This window comes from Ranitomeya variabilis, chromosome 4 (assembly GCF_051348905.1).
Source record: "Ranitomeya variabilis isolate aRanVar5 chromosome 4, aRanVar5.hap1, whole genome shotgun sequence".
NCBI classification, from domain to species: Eukaryota; Metazoa; Chordata; class Amphibia; order Anura; family Dendrobatidae; genus Ranitomeya; species Ranitomeya variabilis.
In genome coordinates this window covers 21,641,596-21,660,039 of record NC_135235.1, presented here as the reverse complement: position 1 = coordinate 21,660,039, position 18,444 = coordinate 21,641,596, and the positions used below count along the sequence as shown (strand labels likewise).

The 18,444-nt window shown below is 50.1% G+C and overlaps 1 protein-coding gene across 1 annotated transcript; it reads right to left on the bottom strand.

Moving 5' to 3' along the window:
• Positions 1-6,127: 6,127 nt before the first annotated feature.
• On the bottom strand, positions 6,128-18,273 carry LOC143767542 (uncharacterized). Its single transcript, XM_077255954.1, has 8 exons — positions 18,253-18,273; positions 16,362-16,375; positions 16,200-16,274; positions 15,900-15,962; positions 12,930-12,992; positions 11,835-11,894; positions 9,374-9,412; positions 6,128-6,568 (listed from the first exon to the last, which is right to left on the bottom strand). Exons 1-8 carry the CDS (start codon positions 18,271-18,273, stop codon positions 6,550-6,552), a joined length of 354 nt encoding a protein of 117 aa, XP_077112069.1. The 3' UTR covers positions 6,128-6,549.
• Between the last annotated feature and the right edge of the window lie 171 nt (positions 18,274-18,444).

Here is an 18,444-nt window from a genome sequence, read left to right as displayed (position 1 = left end):
GCTGCCAGGTGGTATTGGCTGAAGTGGTGGTGGCTGCCAGGTGGTATTGGCTGAGGTGGTGGTGGCTGCCAGGTGGTATTGGCTGAGGTGGTGGTGGCTGCCAGGTGGTATTGACTGAAGTGGTGGTGGCTGCCAGATGGTATTGGCTGAAATGGTGGTGGTTGCCAGGTGGTATTGGCTGAGGTGATGGTGGCTGCCAGGTGGTATTGGCTGAGGTGGGGGTGGCTGCCAGGTGGTATTGGCTGAAGTGGTGGTGGCCGCCAGGTGGTATTGGCTGAGGTGGTGGTGGCTGCCAGGTGGTATTGGCTGAGGTGGTGGTGGCTGCCAGATGGTATTGGCTGAAGTGGTGTTTGCTGCCAGGTGGTATTGGCTTAAGTGGTGGTCGCTGCCAGGTGGTATTGGCTTAAGCCACTTCAGCCAATGCCACCTGGCAGCCACTGTTACTCTGCCTAATACTTACCTGTCCGGCCAGCGCGCTCCCGATGCTCCTCCTCGCTCCTCTCCGTCCGGCTTCTCTGGCGCTCGTCCCTTCAGCAGTCTGCGCATGCGGAGATGCGCTCCTTTCACCGCTGGGGCTTCTGGGAGTTTTTGACCCGGTGGCTCTACCTCAATATGGCGGTGCCCGTTGGGTACTTCTTCCTGCGTCCGCCCAGGTAAGACGCCTTTGAGTCTATTGTTGCCGCTGGCTTCTTGCTGGCGTCTCTTTAGGCTTCTCTGGCTCCCTGTCTTTGCTTCTTATGCTGTGACTCGTTTCCACATTCATTGTCTCTGCCATTCCTTTCAGCCCGTGTTCCCTGCCGTTCCTGTGTTTCTGCCGTCCCTGCCAGTCCTGTGTCTCTGCCGTCCCTGCCAATCTTTTGTCTCTGCCATTCCTAACAGTCCTGTGTCTCTGCCGTCCCTGCCGGTCCTATGTCTCTGCCGTCCTTGCCAGTCCTGTGTCTCTGCCATCACCTGCCAGTCCTGTGTCTCTGCCGGTCCTATGTCTCCGCCATCCCTGCCAGTCCTGTGTCTCTGCCGTCCCTGCCAGTCCTGTGTCCCTGCCATTCCTGCCAGTCCTTGGTCTTTGTCGTTCCTGCTAGTCCTGCGTCTTCATCAAACCGGTCAGTACTCTGTCCTTTCCGTTCTTGCCCGTCCGGTAGCTCTGCTGTTCCTGTCTACCCTGTGTTCTCTGCCGTCCCTGCCTGTCCTGAGTCTCTGCTTTTCTTGTCATCTCATCTTCTGTGGTCTTACCCTTAGTCGCCCCTTCGGCTCCGGCAGTTGCGGTTTCATCCTCCTTGGGTCTGTTCCTAACACTCCTTGTACAGGGAGTGCCTCCATCTGGTCTGCTCATCCTCGGGGGCTCTGAATCCGCGTCCCAGAGGGTCCACTTCTCAGGATCTTTTCTTCCTAACCGTGATAGTAGGTACCCCCTCTCTTACTCCCCTCCCTTTAAAACCGGAAATGAACCTCCTCAAGATAAGAGGAGCATTAATATTCTCTAGGGGTTCCCAAGATCTCTCCTCGGGATCAAAACCCTTCCAATCAATCAAGTAAAAGGTCCTACCTCTAACAGATTTCCTGGCGAGAATATCCTTAACTTCAAAAGAACTATCGGAAGTACTGGGTAGATGGGAGTGAGATGAAGCAGAATAAAAATTATTATAAATTGCGGGTTTGAGGAGTGACACATGAAAAGCATTGGGAATGCGTAACAAAGCCGGCAATTTCAACTTGTAAGCTACGTCATTGATACGGCTCGAAATCTCAAAGGGACCAATGTAACGTGGACCTAACTTTTGAGAGGGAAACTTGAGTCTGATGAAGCGTGAGGATAGCCAGACTTTATCGCCAGGACGATACGGAGGAACATCTAAACGCCTCTTGTCAGCATACTTTTTCATTCTGCTACTAGCCCTCTCAAGCGCCTCCTTAGTCTCTTGCCAAATTTTGGAAAATTCCAAGGACAAGGAATCCACCGCCGGTACACCTGAGGTGGGGACAACAGGGAGAGGAATGCCGGGATGTTGCCTAAAAACTACAGAAGAAGGAGACTTAGACGAGGATTCACTAATGTGGTTATTGTAGGTGAATTCTGCCCAAGGAAGAAGAGAAACCCAGTCATTATGATGAGGATTGGTGAAATGCCGAAGATAAGATGCGAGAACTTGATTTTCTCCCGAACATAGTCCGACATGGCTTGAGAATCTGCAGGAGAGAGAGGATAGATTCTTCCTCTAGGGGGAGTGGTACCAGGAATGAGATCTATAGGACAGTTGTAGGGTCAATGTGGTGGAAGACTTTCAGCCTCCTTCTTATCAAAAACATCCGCGTAGGAGGAAAAAACAGAGGGCATGGAGGAATGGAGAGGGAACAGGGAACACCAACAGGACACATCGGCAGCAGAAGAGTCTGACAGGAATCTCCCCATTGAAGAATATTGCCCTTACGTCAATCTAAGAAGGGTTCGTGGACCCGCAACCACGGAAGACCAAGAAGAATAGGATGGGAGATATTGGCTAAGACAAGAAACAAAATTTTCTATGAAGAGCCCCTACCTGAAGCTCTACCAACTGCGTAACTTGAGATACGGTCTCTTACAGAGGTTTTCCGTCAACGGAAGTGAGGAAGAGAGGATTTTCTAGAGACCTAAGAGGGACAGAAAATTTAATAACTTCCTCTAACCTAATAAAATTTCCTGCAGCACCCAAGTCCACATAATCCTCAAGGGAAAACTGTTTATCATGAACATGCAACAAGACAGACAAAGTGAGAGGTGGAGAGGTTTCACATGCACCTAGGGAGGCTTCTCTTACCCGTCCTAGGCGGAGTTTTCCAGACGATCTGGACAGGCTCGGAGAAGATGAGAGGAGCTTCCACAGTAAAAACAGAGACCCTGGGTGCGTCTCTCCTTGCAACGTTGTTCAGAAAGTTTTAAACAATCAACTTCCATCGGCTCGGGAGCAGATAGAGAAGCAGAGACTCTGAGACGTGGGCTGGGAGGTCTACGAGAAGACGCAGAAGGACAAGGAAATCTTCTCTCACGGGCTCGCTTCTGAAAGCGAAGGTCAATACGGGTGGCCAGAGCAATTAAATCCTCCAAAATAGTTGGAGTATCTCGGCCAGCTAATTCATCCTTGATACGGCCGGATAGCCCCCGCCAGAAAGCCCCTACTAACGCTTCATTATTCCAACCCAAGTCAGAAGATAAGGTCCGGAACTGGATAGCGTATTGCCCAACGGTTAAAGACCCCTGCTGTGAATTGAATAAAGATTCAGTGGTAGAGGCCAGGCGACCCAGTTCATTGAATACTCGATGAAACATCTCCAAAAATGGAGTTAATTGAATAACCACGGGATCATCCCACTCCCAAAGAGGATTAACCCATGCCAAGGCGTCACCTTCCAGGTGCGAAACAATAAAGGCCACCTTGGCCCGATCAGTAGGGTATTGCTGTGGGAATTGCTCAAAATGAAGACGGCATTGATTTAGAAAGCCCCGACATAGTTTGGGATCTCCATTAAAATGAGGAGGCTTGGCCAAACGGGGAGGGGGATGAGGAACAGCAGCTGGAGTAGGAACAGACGCGACTGACTGTAAAGAAAGAAGTCGGCTGTCGACAGATGCCATATAACCCAGGATATGGGACTGGGTATCCCCCTGCTGTACCAGCTCTTGCTGCAAACTGGCCAGCTGGGAGGCATTCCCAGGATCAGAGGAATGAAGAGCGGAGAGACGAGAGTCCATAGATTTCATAAAGGACATCATCCGGGTCTGATTCTCTAGCAAAAAAACAAGTTCTTTCTTGGCAGGCGGAGCTCCGGCGGGATCCATGGCCTTTGTGTACTATCAAGCTTAGGAAGAAAAGAACCCAAGAAGTGGACCCTCTGGGTCACGGCTTCAGAGCCCCCGAGGATGAGCAGACCAGATGGAGGCACCCCCTGTACAAAGAGTGTTAGGAACAGGCCCAATGAGGATGAAACCACAACTGCTGGAGCCAAAGGGGCGACTAGGGGTAAGACCACAGAAGATGAGATGACAAGAACAGCAGAGACTCAGGACAGGCAGGGACGGCAGAGAACACAGGGTAGACAGGAACAGCAGAGCTACCGGACGGGCAGAAATGGTAAGGACAGAGTACTGACCGGTTTGATGAAGACGCAGGACTAGCAGGAACGACAAAGACCAAGGACTGGCAGGAATGGCAGGGACACAGGACTGGCAGGGACGGCAGAGACACAGGACTGGCAGGGACGGCAGAGACACAGGACCGGCAGAGACACAGGACTGGCAGGTGATGGCAGAGACACAGGACTGGCAAGGACGGCAGAGACATAGGACTGGCAGGGACAGCAGAGACACAGGACTGGCAGGAATGGCAGAGACAAAGGATTGGCAGGGACGGCAGAGACACAGGACTGGCAGGGACGGCAAATAAACAGGAATGGCAGGGAACACAGGCTGAAAGGAATGGCAGAGACAATGAATGTGGAAACGAGTCACAGCGTAAGAAGCAAAGACAGGGAGCCAGAGAAACCTAAAGAGACGCCAGCAAGAAGCCAGCGGCAACAATAGACACAAAGGCGTCTTACCTGGGCGGACGCAGGAAGAAGTACCCGACGGGTGCCGCCATATTGGGGTGGAGCCACCGGGTCACAAACTCCCAGAAGCCCCAGCGGTGAAAGGAGCGCATCTCCGCATGCGCAGACTGCTGAAGGGACGAGCGCCAAAGAAGCTGGACGGAGAGGAGCAAGGAGTAGCATCGGGAGCGCGCCGGCCGGACAGGTAAGTATTAGGCAGAGTAACAGTGGCTGCCAGGTGATATCGGCAGAGGGGGCGGGGGCTGCCAGGTGGTATCGGCAGAGGGGGCGGCGGCTGCCAAGTGGTATCGGCAGACGGGGGCGGGGGCTGCCAGGTGGTATCGGCAGAGGGGGCGGCGGCTGCCAGGTGGTATCGGCAGAGGGGGCGGCGGCTGCCAGGTGGTATCGGCAGAGGGGGCGGCGGCTGCCAGGTGGTATCGGCAGAGGGGGCGGCGGCTGCTAGGTGGTATCGGCAGAGGGGGCGGCGGCTGCCAGGTGGTATCGGCAGAGGGGGCGGCGGCTGCCAGGTGGTATCGGCAGAGGGGGCGGCGGCTGCCAGGTGGTATCGGCAGAGGGGGCGGGGGCTGCCAGGTGGTATCGGCAGAGGGGGCGGGGGCTGCCAGGTGGTATCGGCAGAGGGGGCGGGGGCTGCCAGGTGGTATCGGCAGAGGGGGCGGCGGCTGCCAGGTGGTATCGGCAGAGGGGGCGGCGGCTGCCAGGTGGTATCGGCAGAGGGGGCGGCGGCTGCCAGGTGGTATCGGCAGAGGGGGCGGCGGCTGCCAGGTGGTATCGGCAGAGGGGGCGGCGGCTGCCAGGTGGTATCGGCAGAGGGGGCGGCGGCTGCCAGGTGGTATCGGCAGAGGGGGCGGCGGCTGCCAGGTGGTATCGGCAGAGGGGGCGGCGGCTGCCAGGTGGTATCGGCAGAGGGGGCGGCGGCTGCCAGGTGGTATCGGCAGAGGGGGCGGCGGCTGCCAGGTGGTATCGGCAGAGGGGGCGGCGGTTGCCAGGTGGTATCGGCAGAGGGGGCGGCGGCTGCCAGGTGGTATCGGCAGAGGGGGCGGCGGCTGCCAGGTGGTATCGGCAGAGGGGGTGGCGGCTGCCAGGTGGTATCGGCAGAGGGGGCGGCGGCTGCCAGGTGGTATCGGCAGAGGGGGCGGCGGCTGCCAGGTGGTATCGGCAGAGGGGGCGGCGGTTGCCAGGTGGTATCGGCAGAGGGGGCGGCGGCTGCCAGGTGGTATCGGCAGAGGGGGCGGCGGCTGCCAGGTGGTATCGGCAGAGGGGGCGGCGGCTGCCAGGTGGTATCGGCAGAGGGGGTGGCGGCTGCCAGGTGGTATCGGCAGAGGGGGCGGCGGCTGCCAGGTGGTATCGGCAGAGGGGGCGGCGGCTGCCAGGTGGTATCGGCAGAGTTGGTGGCGGCTGCCAGGTGGTGTCGGCAGAGGTGGTGGCGTTTGCCAGGTGGTGTCGGCAGAGGTGGTGGCGGCTGCCAGGTGGTATCGGCAGAGGGGGCGGCGGCTGCCAGGTGGTATCGGCAGAGGGGGCGGCGGCTGCCAGGTGGTATCGGCAGAGTTGGTGGCGGCTGCCAGGTGGTATCGGCAGAGGGGGCGGCGGCTGCCAGGTGGTATCGGCAGAGGGGGCGGCGGTTGCCAGGTGGTATCGGCAGAGGGGGCGGCGGCTGCCAGGTGGTATCGGCAGAGGGGGCGGCGGCTGCCAGGTGGTATCGGCAGAGGGGGTGGCGGCTGCCAGGTGGTATCGGCAGAGGGGGCGGCGGCTGCCAGGTGGTATCGGCAGAGGGGGCGGCGGCTGCCAGGTGGTATCGGCAGAGTTGGTGGCGGCTGCCAGGTGGTGTCGGCAGAGGTGGTGGCGTTTGCCAGGTGGTGTCGGCAGAGGTGGTGGCGGCTGCCAGGTGGTATCGGCAGAGGTGGTGGCGGCTGCCAGGTGGTATCGGCAGAGGTGGTGACGGCTGCCTGGTGGTATTGGCAGAGGTGGTTGCTCTTAAACGGAGGTTTCATAGCTGTATCGAGTGGAGATATAACAAATAATGTTAAAGTGCATTCCAATCACAAGATATTGATGAGCTATCCTTACAACCTATCCCCAAAAATGAGCTGTTATAAGCTGTTCTACATCCGGATTTGCATTGTCTGGTCATGACCGCTATTCATTGATTGGGATTCTATTCAATGTGTTTATATTCAGCCAGAGATTATACACAGCTGATCAGGGGTTGCCAGGTGCTGGACCCCACTAATCTGATATTGATGACCCACACTAAGCATAGGTAATCAATGTCTTGTGAAGTGACAAAACAATCCCTTTATGTAATAGATGAGCAATATTTGTATTTCTTAACATCTAGCCATCCTGGCTAATAATGAATAAATTATTTACTACATCATTTGCTAGAATTACAAGATTACAAGGATGTAATTTAATGCTGAAACCATTCCTGCATGTGATGGCTTAATGGTGTGTGGTTTTACTTAAAAAAAATTAACAAAATGCCTTTACAATTATCATTAGGAACTACATACAATGCAAATCAGCTAATTTTCAATAACGGTTCACTTACAGAGGTGCTCCCAAAATCGTTATATGTATTTAGAACGTTAAGTCCATATTTATTTGTGCATGCCAATGCAACTGACTTTTAAGTTTCCCCTTTTGGTAAACTCCCCCTCATGTTGCCATCCCATGGCTCCAATGCCATCAGTCGAGCATGCGCAGTTTAGGCTCTATTTTCCCATAGACTGGTTGGCTGAGTATGCACAGTGATCTGGCCTTAATGTCACACTGGGGCCAAGAGGATGCCCAGCATGCGGTGCAACACCAGGGAAGATATGCAAGGAAACCCGGGCAATAGGGAGAAGGGAGAGGGTTCACCTCCTAACATAAACCTGAGTCTGATACCTGAACTCCCTATCGTCCCTAGTCGGGTCCTTCCCCCCTGTGTGAGAACACCCTGTCTAGTGCGCAGGCCAGGGAGATAGTAGTCCCACTACTACAATAAGACAACACGAGGAAGGTACAACTAACAGTGGGAAAAGACACAACAAGTAACACTCCTTAGCTTCTCCAACAGGAAACTTCACTGCTGCAACTAGATCTAACACCTCAGCTTATTCAGAGACTGACTGTCAAAGAGGTCAGTATAGAAGAACTATAACCAGCAAGCAGAGAAGCTACCAGTGGGTTTATATAGCGGGAGGGAGTGTTCACAAGATGCTGCAGCTGAGCACTCAAGCTCTAAGTTCACAGCCAGAAGATAAAGGGTCCTTAACCCTTTCAGCACAGAATAAAAGTAAATTCACTCAAAGTAGAGGACCAACACATCCTAAAGAGGACCTGCGCTCTAATACACATTGTGACCTTCCGCTCCCAGATCCTCCAGGAGTCACATCAGGACCTGACACTGAAGCATCAAAGCCAATGCCCAAATGCAGACAAAGAACAGAAGACATAGAAAACTGTTCCCGAGTCCATACTGACTCCCATGAATTATACGAGAACACTGAGAATACTGGAAGTGTAAATCTTAAAGCTAGAGGCAGCATATTACAGAAACATGAGTGTTAGGAAAAACATCCTCCATTTCCAGATACCATGATATTGCGTACACTCGCCTACTCTGCCAATAAGTCCAGAAGACTCATGAAATATGATGGGATCTCCTGGCACAGTAGACAAGTGGCAGCGTTTATAGCCTGTCCTGTCACTGGTCACCATCCGTATGGATGGAAGTCGCTGGTCCTGCAGTTCGCACCGTTCATAAAACTGCTGAAGAAGTTCTTGCGAAACGTGCGTCGGGGCGGCGGGGATTGTTCCTACAGCACTACTCTACATGTCCGTCATCTATTTCGGACTGCCCGCGCTCTTTACCTGTTTATATTAGGACAAGTCCACCTAAAGGATTTCTGTATTACATATAGGGCCCATCTTTATAGAACGCTCTGTTACTGGGTGTATTCCACCTGGTTTATGTACATGGATCCCTGCTGGAACGTTTGGCCGCCTCTGGCCGCACATGCTTTTTAATTCTTTCATGTATGTTTTTCATGTTTAAATAAAATCCATTATTTTAAGGCATATATGCTCCGTGGTTTTTTTTACCCCCTTTTTTTGGTACAGCAATAAAAGCAGCAAAAAGTCAGCAAAATCTGCTTTATGTAAGTTGCTTCTTTATTGTCCAGAGAGCAGGTTTTGCCTGTGGAAAAAAAACAGCAAAAACCCAACGTGTGCACAGAGCCTATTGCTATTGTGCTTTACTGATTGTCTTGGTAACGTTGTTACTTATGACTGTTGTGTAGGAAACTGTTACACTGTAAAGCGCTGCAGAATATGTTGGCGCTATATAAATAAAGATTATTATTATTATTATAATGCTAAAAATTGGTTACATCACCAAGAGTATGTGCACGTAACATATTTTAAGGGTTTTTTTTAAGCAAATCCTCTCCAAAATTCACCTAAAAAATGATTTCAGGAACTTTTGGAAAGCAATTCCAGTTCATTTCTATAAAAAATCCACTTTGTTAATATGAGGAGGCTTTTTTTCCTCTGAAGAGGTTTAGACAAACACCTGGTGGAAAGAAATAAATTACGGGTCATTTCTTTGAACAGGATCCAGAAGGAAACCTCTCCAAACATGGCCCCGTCCAATCAGAAGGCAGAAGCTCCAGGAGAAAACCTCTTCCCAAACCTCTTACTAATCGGGTGTATAACAATAAATGGCCGCTGTCTGTGCAGTCAGATCTACCCAGGAGTGAGGAATCGTCTACAGCATTATGTCATCTAGAAGGTAGGCTCAGTAATCTCTTACATGATCAGGGTGGTGGTCTTCCCCTTCTCATCTTCCTCCCTACAGGACAGGAAACATAGAACATCAGTGCGGATTAGGATCAATATTCACAGGGAAAAGATACAATAAAATCAGACTTTATTAGACATGCATTAAATAGAGCAATACTGAACACCGACACACAACTCAACCCAAAAATGCTCCAGTGGCCGGGGAGTGACCCTAATGGGAACCTACTAGTGTAACCTCTGACAATGTGGGGTCCCAAACTGACCCTATTACATATCCCACCTAACCTAGAAAGCGCCAATGACGCCCCTGCTCAAACACTGGCACCAATAATCCCAAATACAGGGGAACAGGGCACCGGTCAGTCACATTACAGAAGGGTCATATTGGGACACAGGTATATTACCCACAAGAGCCGACATATATGCCGATAGTGGCAAACTAACACGGCTTCATCTCCTCATTATCCCAAATATAAAGGTAAACTAGTCATCTGGGTAATTTCACAATGCATCACTGGGAAAGGGAGCTGGCTGCCGCATCGCGCGCATCAGTGGACGCTGGAGGGTGAGAATAGCATACTTTTTTTTTTTTTTTTTTAACTTTATATCTTTTTACTATTGATGCTGCATAGGCAGGTCCAGTAGACCATCCGCCGCCTTATCAGGAGCATGCCCAGGCATTGTAGGTAGGTCATACAGGCACGTGGAGGCCACACACACTACTGAGCATCATTTCCTTGTCCTGAGGCATTTCCACTGAAGTTGGATCAGCCTGTAATTTGATTTTTCACTTTGATTTTGAGTATCATTCCAACTCTAGACCTCCTTGGGATATTAATTTGGATTTAGGGTACGTTCACACAGGACTTTTTTGCTGCTTTTTTTTGCTGCTTTTTTTTATGCTAATTTAGGTGCGTTTTTTTGGTGCGTTTTTGGTGCGTTTTTTGGGTACGTTCACACAGGACTTTTTTGCTGCAGATTTTTGCTGCAGATTTTTGCTGCTTTTTTTATGCCAATTTTCAGCTGCTAGGACACCTCACAATGGCTCTTCACACATTACTACCAGGAACTCCCTCACAATAGATCACAAACAGGACACCTCACAATGGCTCTTCACACCTCACAATGGCTCACAATGGCTCTTCACACCTCACAATGGCTCACAATGGCTCTTCACACCTCACTAACCACACCCCTAAGCTCTTGGCTGTGAGATCCCTTCCTGCTGGCCATGATTTTCTGCACAAAAAACGCAGCAAATAATGCTACATGCGTTTTTGCAGCGTTTTTGCAGCGTTTTTTTCATCACCCATTCAAGTCAATGGGTGAAAAAACGCTGCAAAAACGCAGCAAAAACGCTGAAAGAAGTGACATGCCCTATGTCCAAAAAAAGCAGCAAAGCAGAAAAAACTGATCAAACAAAAAACCAACGTGTGTGCATGAGATTTCTGAAATCTCATAGGCTTTACTGGTACTGTAAAAAGCAGCTGAAAATTAGCATAAAAAAAAGCAGCAAAAAAAAGCAGCAAAAAAGTCCTGTGTGAACGTACCCTTACATTGATCATTTTTATGTTTTATTGTTCTCAACACATTCCACTATGTAATGAATAAAGATTTGCAACTGAATTATTTCATTCAGTGATATCTAGGATGTGGGATTTTAGTGATCCCTTTATTATTTTGAGCAGTGTATTTATGAATGAGATCTCCTCGGAGACATCTTTTCTAACTTTTCTAACCTTTCATCATATGAGAGGTCTCCATTCCTGGTAATAATCTAGTTTCCGCCTTTGAACTAACTCTATCTTCTGAATATATTTTTAAAATATGGAGCCCAAAACTGGATCCCATATTCCAGATGTGGCCTCACAAGTGATTGATAAAGGGGTAACAGTATGGGATCGCAGGATTTTATCTTTTTTTATACACCGTAAAATCTTGTTGCCTTTGCAGCTGCTGCCTGACATTGAGTGCTGCTGCTCAGCTGACTTGTGCCCAGAATCCCCCGTCCTTGTCCTGTTCTGTAGTCCCGAGTATACTCCCATCTAATGTATATGCAGCCATAGGATTACACAGCGCGGGGAGCACAGGCCGTGTGGTGGTGCAGGGAGCTGACGGCTCCACTATTGTATTCAGCCATATCTAGGAGGATACAGAATGGACACGTGCCGACCTCCTGAGACCGCGCCCAAACCAAGCGTCCTAGACAGGGGGTACGCTATAGAGAGTATACATGCTTCTTATTACACCTTGTGTCTTTCTAAAGGAGCCATAGAAAATGCTGATCATGGTCTGTTCTTCCAGGTGCCATGTTAAACAGTAAAATAAAAAGAATTCATCTAATTTATGTGTCCTATAAACATCCTAAACTGAGAAATGACTTTCATACCCTGACAACGATCAGCGCAGACAGATGGACAGTGTGTGCAGACAGGTTTTATATCATTTCTACCTGGAAAAAAAGCACTTACAAAGTTTTCACCATCTTGTTCTCTCTCGCCTCCTTCTCCCATCGTTCTTGCATTTCTGTTCTGTTGTGCATGGAACATAAATCATCATGTAAATGTATAAATCTCAGCAATGTGAGGAGCAGCAGTGATCACATTCCCCTCGGCCTCCATCCCAAATACTTTCCCCACATTTCCCATGGACATCACACAATGATACAATGTTGTGTCCTCAGAGCGGTCACTAGGGGGCGCTCACTGTGGAGGACAGAAGGCTGGCGGCACAAATACACCTCATGGCGATTCTACATCATTCATAGAGGTCGATCCCAGACTTATTTATGGCTTTCATTTCCCATTTTGGATCCTTCATTTTTTACTCCTTCCAAGAGCCACATCCCTTTATGTTTTGGTCTACATAGACATTTGAGGATTTGTCGACACAATTATTATTATTATTTTTTTTAATTTGTAAAATGTATTTCTGCTAGTTTGTTGTCTCCATAATCGTACTGAGCTGGAGAATCATATCGTCAGGTCATTATTACTGTACAATTAACATTCTAAGGAAGAATCCCCAAAAACCATTACAGAATTTCCTTTTTTTCCCGCAATTTTGGAGAATTTGGAATTTCACTTCTAATACATCACGTGATAAATTGAATAGTGTTTATTAAATATACAACTTGTTCTGCAATAAACAAGCCCTGATATCGCTATGGATGGAAAAATAAAGAATGATGGCTCTTAGAAGTAGGGGGGATGAATACGCAAACAGAACAGCCCCATGTTGGTAAGGGGTTAAATAGGTGAACAGCCGCAGGTGGAGCTCACTCCTGCTGGGCTGTTATAGGCAGATGATGGCTGTGAAACCCAGCAAGTATCTCCCTGGGGCAGCTTCTGAGCCGCTCTGTCCTCCTGAGGTGACCACAGGCCGCCATCATTGGGATAACGTGACCTTCCCCCTCACAATCCGTGTACATCTAGATATAGTGCAGACAGGTTTCTACCATCTGTCCCTGAGTACAAGGAATCGCACATCGCAGATAAGGAAACGTCGGGATCATTATGGGATCTACAAGGTTTGCTGAGATTACATCAGTCATTCTCGCCACTTACATTATCTGCCTCCTGCTCTTTGTTAGTCTTCTTTTCTTTGTTGTATCTAGTTTGTCCTTCTCACTATTGTACAAGAAAGAAACATCCATTTATGTTAAATGGTCACAAACTCAATATTACGGGAAAATGTAAGAAGCTTTGTAATACATCGTATCAGAGAAATCTGCTTCCTTCTCCACTTATGAGCCACTTCTACTCCCATCTGTGTCTTGAACTCACCATCCCCCCCCAAAAAAACAGTTTAAAGTGAACCTGTCAGGTCTTATAGCGCTATTATCTGTAGATATTGGGTTAATCTGCAGGTTAATAGCGTTATGAAGGTGCTGGCCGCTGTACTTAAAGTGCGTGACCTGGGAGAAAATTAACTGTTTTTCTTCTGGGAGCCTCCGGCTTTCAGTCATGCAGGCGTGTCCTCAGGAATTAGTCACGGCTCACAGCACTGAGAGTAGTGACTGTAACCGCACCCCGACACAGACTGACAGGTCGCTCAGAAGTGCATCAGTGCAGAGCCGGCTGTCAGTCAGTATCGGTGTGCGGTTACAGCTGCCCTCACTGTGTACTTAGTGTTGACTGAAGCTGTGCCGGACACTCCTCTATGACTGAAAGCCGGAGGCTCCTCTATTGCCGGCATACACAGTAATCACACTGCACTCAGATGACATCCGAGTGCAGTCCAATGTTTTGCCCACACCCATAGACTTGTATAGGTGAGTATGATACAATTGCTAAATTTGCATGAGAACATAATGTCAGCTCTGAGCTGCCCCATAGAATAACACTGCTCCGAGTGCTGTGAGATGTGTTATCATGTGCACTGGGCTGTGTTATAGGCTCGTGTGAGCGAACCCTTCCCCTGCACATTTACCCCATATCTACAGGCTGCTTGTCATAGGGCTTGAGGACATGACTGCTTCCCTATAAACTCCTCCACACGGTGCATCTTTCCTGCGCTGTTATTCTGCACCTTTTCTTGTGGGGGGTCAGTGGCATTTCTTGTTACAAGTGCAGCACGCTGTAGAGTCGGCTTTTTCTCCGACTGTCACCGACCTGATGATTTTGTATCCAAAGGATAAATCCCGTTAGATCAGGCTGTGCTGCTGAATAAACTGATCGTCAGCAGCAGGAGTCTAAGGGTTTTATTCACTTGATAATATCGGCACACTAGGCGGCACAAGGCGGGGAACAGTGCAGAGAATATATGCCCCCGACCAACATAGTCCCGCCCACGGGGCACTTACAGCCTCATTTACATATAATACTATATCCTCTGACACAGCCAAGTGGGGGGGCCACGGCGGTGGAGTGGGGCGCCAGGAGGCAGAGTCACTGCTGCAGGAAGCTGGAAGCGGTGGCAGGAGTGGAGCAATGCGGTGTGCTCCGGGCTGGGAGGAGGGGGTGTGAGGCGGTGCGAGGCTGTGGTGGGCTCCGGGCTGGGAGGAGGGGGTGTGAGGCGGTGCGAGGCTGTGGCGGGCTCCGGGCTGGGCGGAGGGGGTGTGAGGTGGTGAGGCTGTGGTGGGCTCCGGGCTGGGAGGAGGGGGTGTGAGGCGGTGCGAGGCTGTGGCGGGCTCCGGGCTTGGAGGAGGGGGTGTGAGGCGGTGCGAGGCTGTGGTGGGCTCCGGGCTGGGAGGAGGGGGTGTTCGGTGGTGTTCGGCTGTGGTGGGCTCTGGGCTGGGAGGAGGGGGTGTGCGGTGGTGTGAGGCTGTGGTGGGCTCTGGGCTGGGAGGAGGGGGTGTGCGGTGGTGTGAAGCTGTGGCGGGCTCTGAGCTGGGTGGAGGGGGTGTTCGGTGGTGCGAGGCTGTGGTGGGCTCTGGGCTGGGCGGAGGGGGTGTTTGGTGGTGCGAGGCTGTGGTGGGCTCTGGGCTGGGCAGAGGAGGTGTTTGGTGATGTGAGGCTGTGGTGGGTTCCGGGCTGTGCGGAGGGGGTGTTCGGTGGTGCGAGGCTGTGGCAGGCTCCAGGCTGGGCGGAGGGGGTGTGAGGTGGTGCGAGGCTGTGGTGGGGGCTGGGCGGTGGGGGTGTGAGGCGGTACGAGGCTATGGCGGGGGCTGGGCGGAGGGGGTGTGAGGCGGTGCGAGGCTGTGGTGGGGGCTGGGCGGTGGGGGTGTGAGGCGGTGCGAGGCTATGGCGGGGGTTGGGCGGAGGGGGTGTGAGGCTGTGGTGGGGGCTGGGTGGAGGGGGTGTGAGGCGGTGCGAGGCTGTGGCGGGCTCTGGGCTGGGCGGAGGGGGTGTGAGGCGGTGCGAGGCTGTGGCGGGCTTCAGGCTGGGCGGTGGGGGTGTGAGGCGGTGCGAGGCTGTGGCGGGCTCACACTTCCCATCCTTTTCATTTCGGAGTACCTTGGAAATGTCCTCTGGAGACAGCGCATGCGCAGGCTGAGATCTCGGGATTATAACCACCATATAACAGAGTAATATTAATATTCATGATTATAATTTTATACCGAGTCTAAGACCAAATCTGGGGACATTCCCACTTCCTACCTGGCGGGGGTCCGACTACCAGCACTGCTACAGATCCTGAGAGTGGAGGGTCCGCAGAGCTGGTTATTGCCGCGTCCCCTCCATTACGCCAGGCCCCGCTGTGTGCTCCGCCATGTCTGTATTCGGCCACATTCACACAGTTAGGATTTGTAAGTGAAGACCAGGAGTGGGTGAGAAATACAGAAGCGCTGACGGGTTTCTCTTCTGCTTTTCCTCTGACTGTTCCACTCCTGGTTTTATCTTACAAATACTGACCGTGTGAATGGGGCCTTAGGGGCAGCGCGGCCTCAGTCACCTCCATCCAGCTGTGCTATCGCCCCTGCATAGTCGGGGGGGGGGGGTTCTCATTGAATCTTGCCGGTAACTATTGTGTCCCCCAGTCACATTCTCATCGTTTACATGTCACTACAGTAGAACTAAGCTCCACACGCAGTTACAGCCCATGGTGGGAGGGGAGAGGAGAAACTGGGAGAATAGAGATCATTGTTATCTTACAGAGTCTTCAGGGTGATGTTCTCCTCTTTGACCTTCTTTTCAATTATATGTTGATTCTTCTCCCTAGTGTACATGGAAAAGATATCTCATATTGGAATATACAAATGTCATTAATTATCTCGATGTACAACAGCATTAGTGACCATGACTATCTGGGATCAATTCCTCCCCTTCTCCCTCCATTCTTGGTACTTTCTTTGCCAACAGTTAAAGGAAATCTGTCAGCAGGTTTTTACTATTTAATTAGCGAGCAGCATGATGTAGGGGCAGAGGCCTTGATTCCAGCAGGATGTCACTTACTTGGCTGCTTGCTTTAGCTTCAAAAATATCTCTGATCGCCTGACGAGAGTCCGAGAGGTGAGACTGGTAGGAACTCTGTATGGAGAGAGTAATCGGGTCAGACTAAACGTTTCATCCTAAACACTGTCACGTAAGGTTTTCCATAAAGTGCATAGTGCTTACATTTCATAGCATAGCTGTAGAATATAACAGAGGTAACAAGAGACATTCAATGTTTTAAAACAATAATATGAGTAATAATATGAATGATGCCAAGTTAGACAACAACATACAATTAATAACAATTATCATCCTAGTGGAGCGACATGCGAGACAATGCAGGTGAGTAAGAAATGTGCAAATATGCAAATATGCCAAGATATGAAATCATCCCAAAAGCCGTCCACATTACAAATACATAGCAGAAAAACTATTTGTGAATCCATTCGATTCTTGTAGTAAAGGATTCCATAAATTGCAGAACACAGAATGTTGTTTCTGCCCTTGTCTGCCCCTGCTCTAAGCGATATGTTGGTGAAACATCTCAGGGAATGCGGAAACGCGGACAGCGACAGATATCACACAGAAGTTTGGCTAAATCAGATGTGGCAAAAGGGAAAACTAGAACTCCTGGAGCCCCCATTGTTTGGAGCATCATGCAGGACTTACAAGTGGTGTAAAGGTAGTGGGCCTTCAAAGAGTAAGACCTAATATGTGTAGACAGGATCGGCAAGGGGATCCTTAGAGAATGGAATCCGGTGGATTTATGACCTGAATTCTGTGAGGCCATTTGCTGTTAATGAAGATTTCGCCTTCCCGGCTTTCTCATGACTTCATTCTTCCCCTGTCCCCCCCCCCCCATGTATTGTTACTAGTTGTTATCTCTCCCATATATGACGTTATTGGTTCCATATGACGTTGTTGTTTTTGTGTTATTTGGTTCTATATATATATATTATTTCTTTTTTTCTTTTTGGGAGGGATGTAATTCTCACACGTACAATGATTTTTGCTTTTTGTGTCTTGTTTTTTGCAATTTGTTACTTACACAATGCGCATGCGCGGATGGAACCGTGTTCTTGTCTTGCTTTGGAAACTGACATGCAAACTATTTATACGCAAACCATTTGTTATTCACGTTTTCAGTTGCGCACGCGCATTGTGCATCCTTTCTTGTTCCGGGAATTGATACACAAACGTTTTAGATGTTTTGCAATGTTTGGGCGTGATCTGCGCATGCACCGACTGAGCTCTTCCGGGATCTGACACACAACCTGTTTTTCCTGCTTTATGGAACGCACTTGATTCACTCAGCACGTGCGCACTGACCATTGGGCTTATCCATCGCATGTGACTGGAGTCTCTCAGTGGACGCCGCCGCGCACCTGTGTCGGCCGCGCACCTGTGTCGGCGTCTCCTGATTGGCCAGCAGGTGCACTTGCTACTTATAAATAGGGTCTTGACGTCCACCATGACACTTCCCCTGATGAAGCGGCTTGGAGGCAGCGACGCGCGTTGGGCAGAGCAGGCAGACCCAGGGCATGTTGGTTTAGTAAGTCTGATATTGCATTAGCGCAGTCCCCATTCATTACATTTGGATCTTGGCTCATTGTTTATGGCTCATCCATGCATGTGACTACATTTGGTGGATTCTTGCCTTACTCCTCTGTGATGTGCTCACAGACATGGTGAAAGCCGCTGATGCCATTGTGATGTGTATATGTGTATTTCTAGAAATTCTATAGATGGCAGCTTCTGATTAGTCATTTCTATACGATCTGGCTCTCGGGGAGTTTGGCTCCTCACTCCAGGACTTTTAGCTGAAAATGTGAATATGTTTCTCATTTTTTAATCTAACGTCCCCTGACATCACTTATTCTCTTGGGAATTGTAACGCGGCTCCACATATTTACATCTTCATCTACATTTCGCTCCTGTACATTGGAGGCTATTTCCCCTGTGAGCCCTTTTATTGTCCATTGTATATATATAGTTTTTCTGCTATGTATTTGTAATGTGGACGGCCTTTGGGATTATTTAATATCTTCGCATGTTTTGCACATTTCTTACTCACCTGCCTTGCATTGTCTTGCATGTCGCTCCACTATGATTTTAATTGTTTTTAATTGTATGTTGTTGTCTAACTTGGCATTGTTAATAAAGCCATTGATGTGGCATCGGCGCTGAGCCCACATCTTTCCCGGCACATGTCAGCTCTTTTGAACAACTGACATGTGCCTCTAACAGCCATGGGTGGAATCACGAT

Bases quoted from the DNA above. Each gene is read 5' to 3' on its own strand.
- LOC143767542 (XM_077255954.1), bottom strand. From the start codon at position 18,273: ATGCAAGACAATGCAAGGCAG. The intron at 15,963-16,199 runs GTAAGTGACATC...CATGTACACTAG, and splicing joins AAGCTAAAGCAAGCAGCCAA to GGAGAAGAATCAACATATAA. The intron at 9,413-11,834 runs GTAAGTGCTTTT...CCTGTCCTGTAG, and splicing joins AACAAGATGGTGAAAACTTT to GGAGGAAGATGAGAAGGGGA.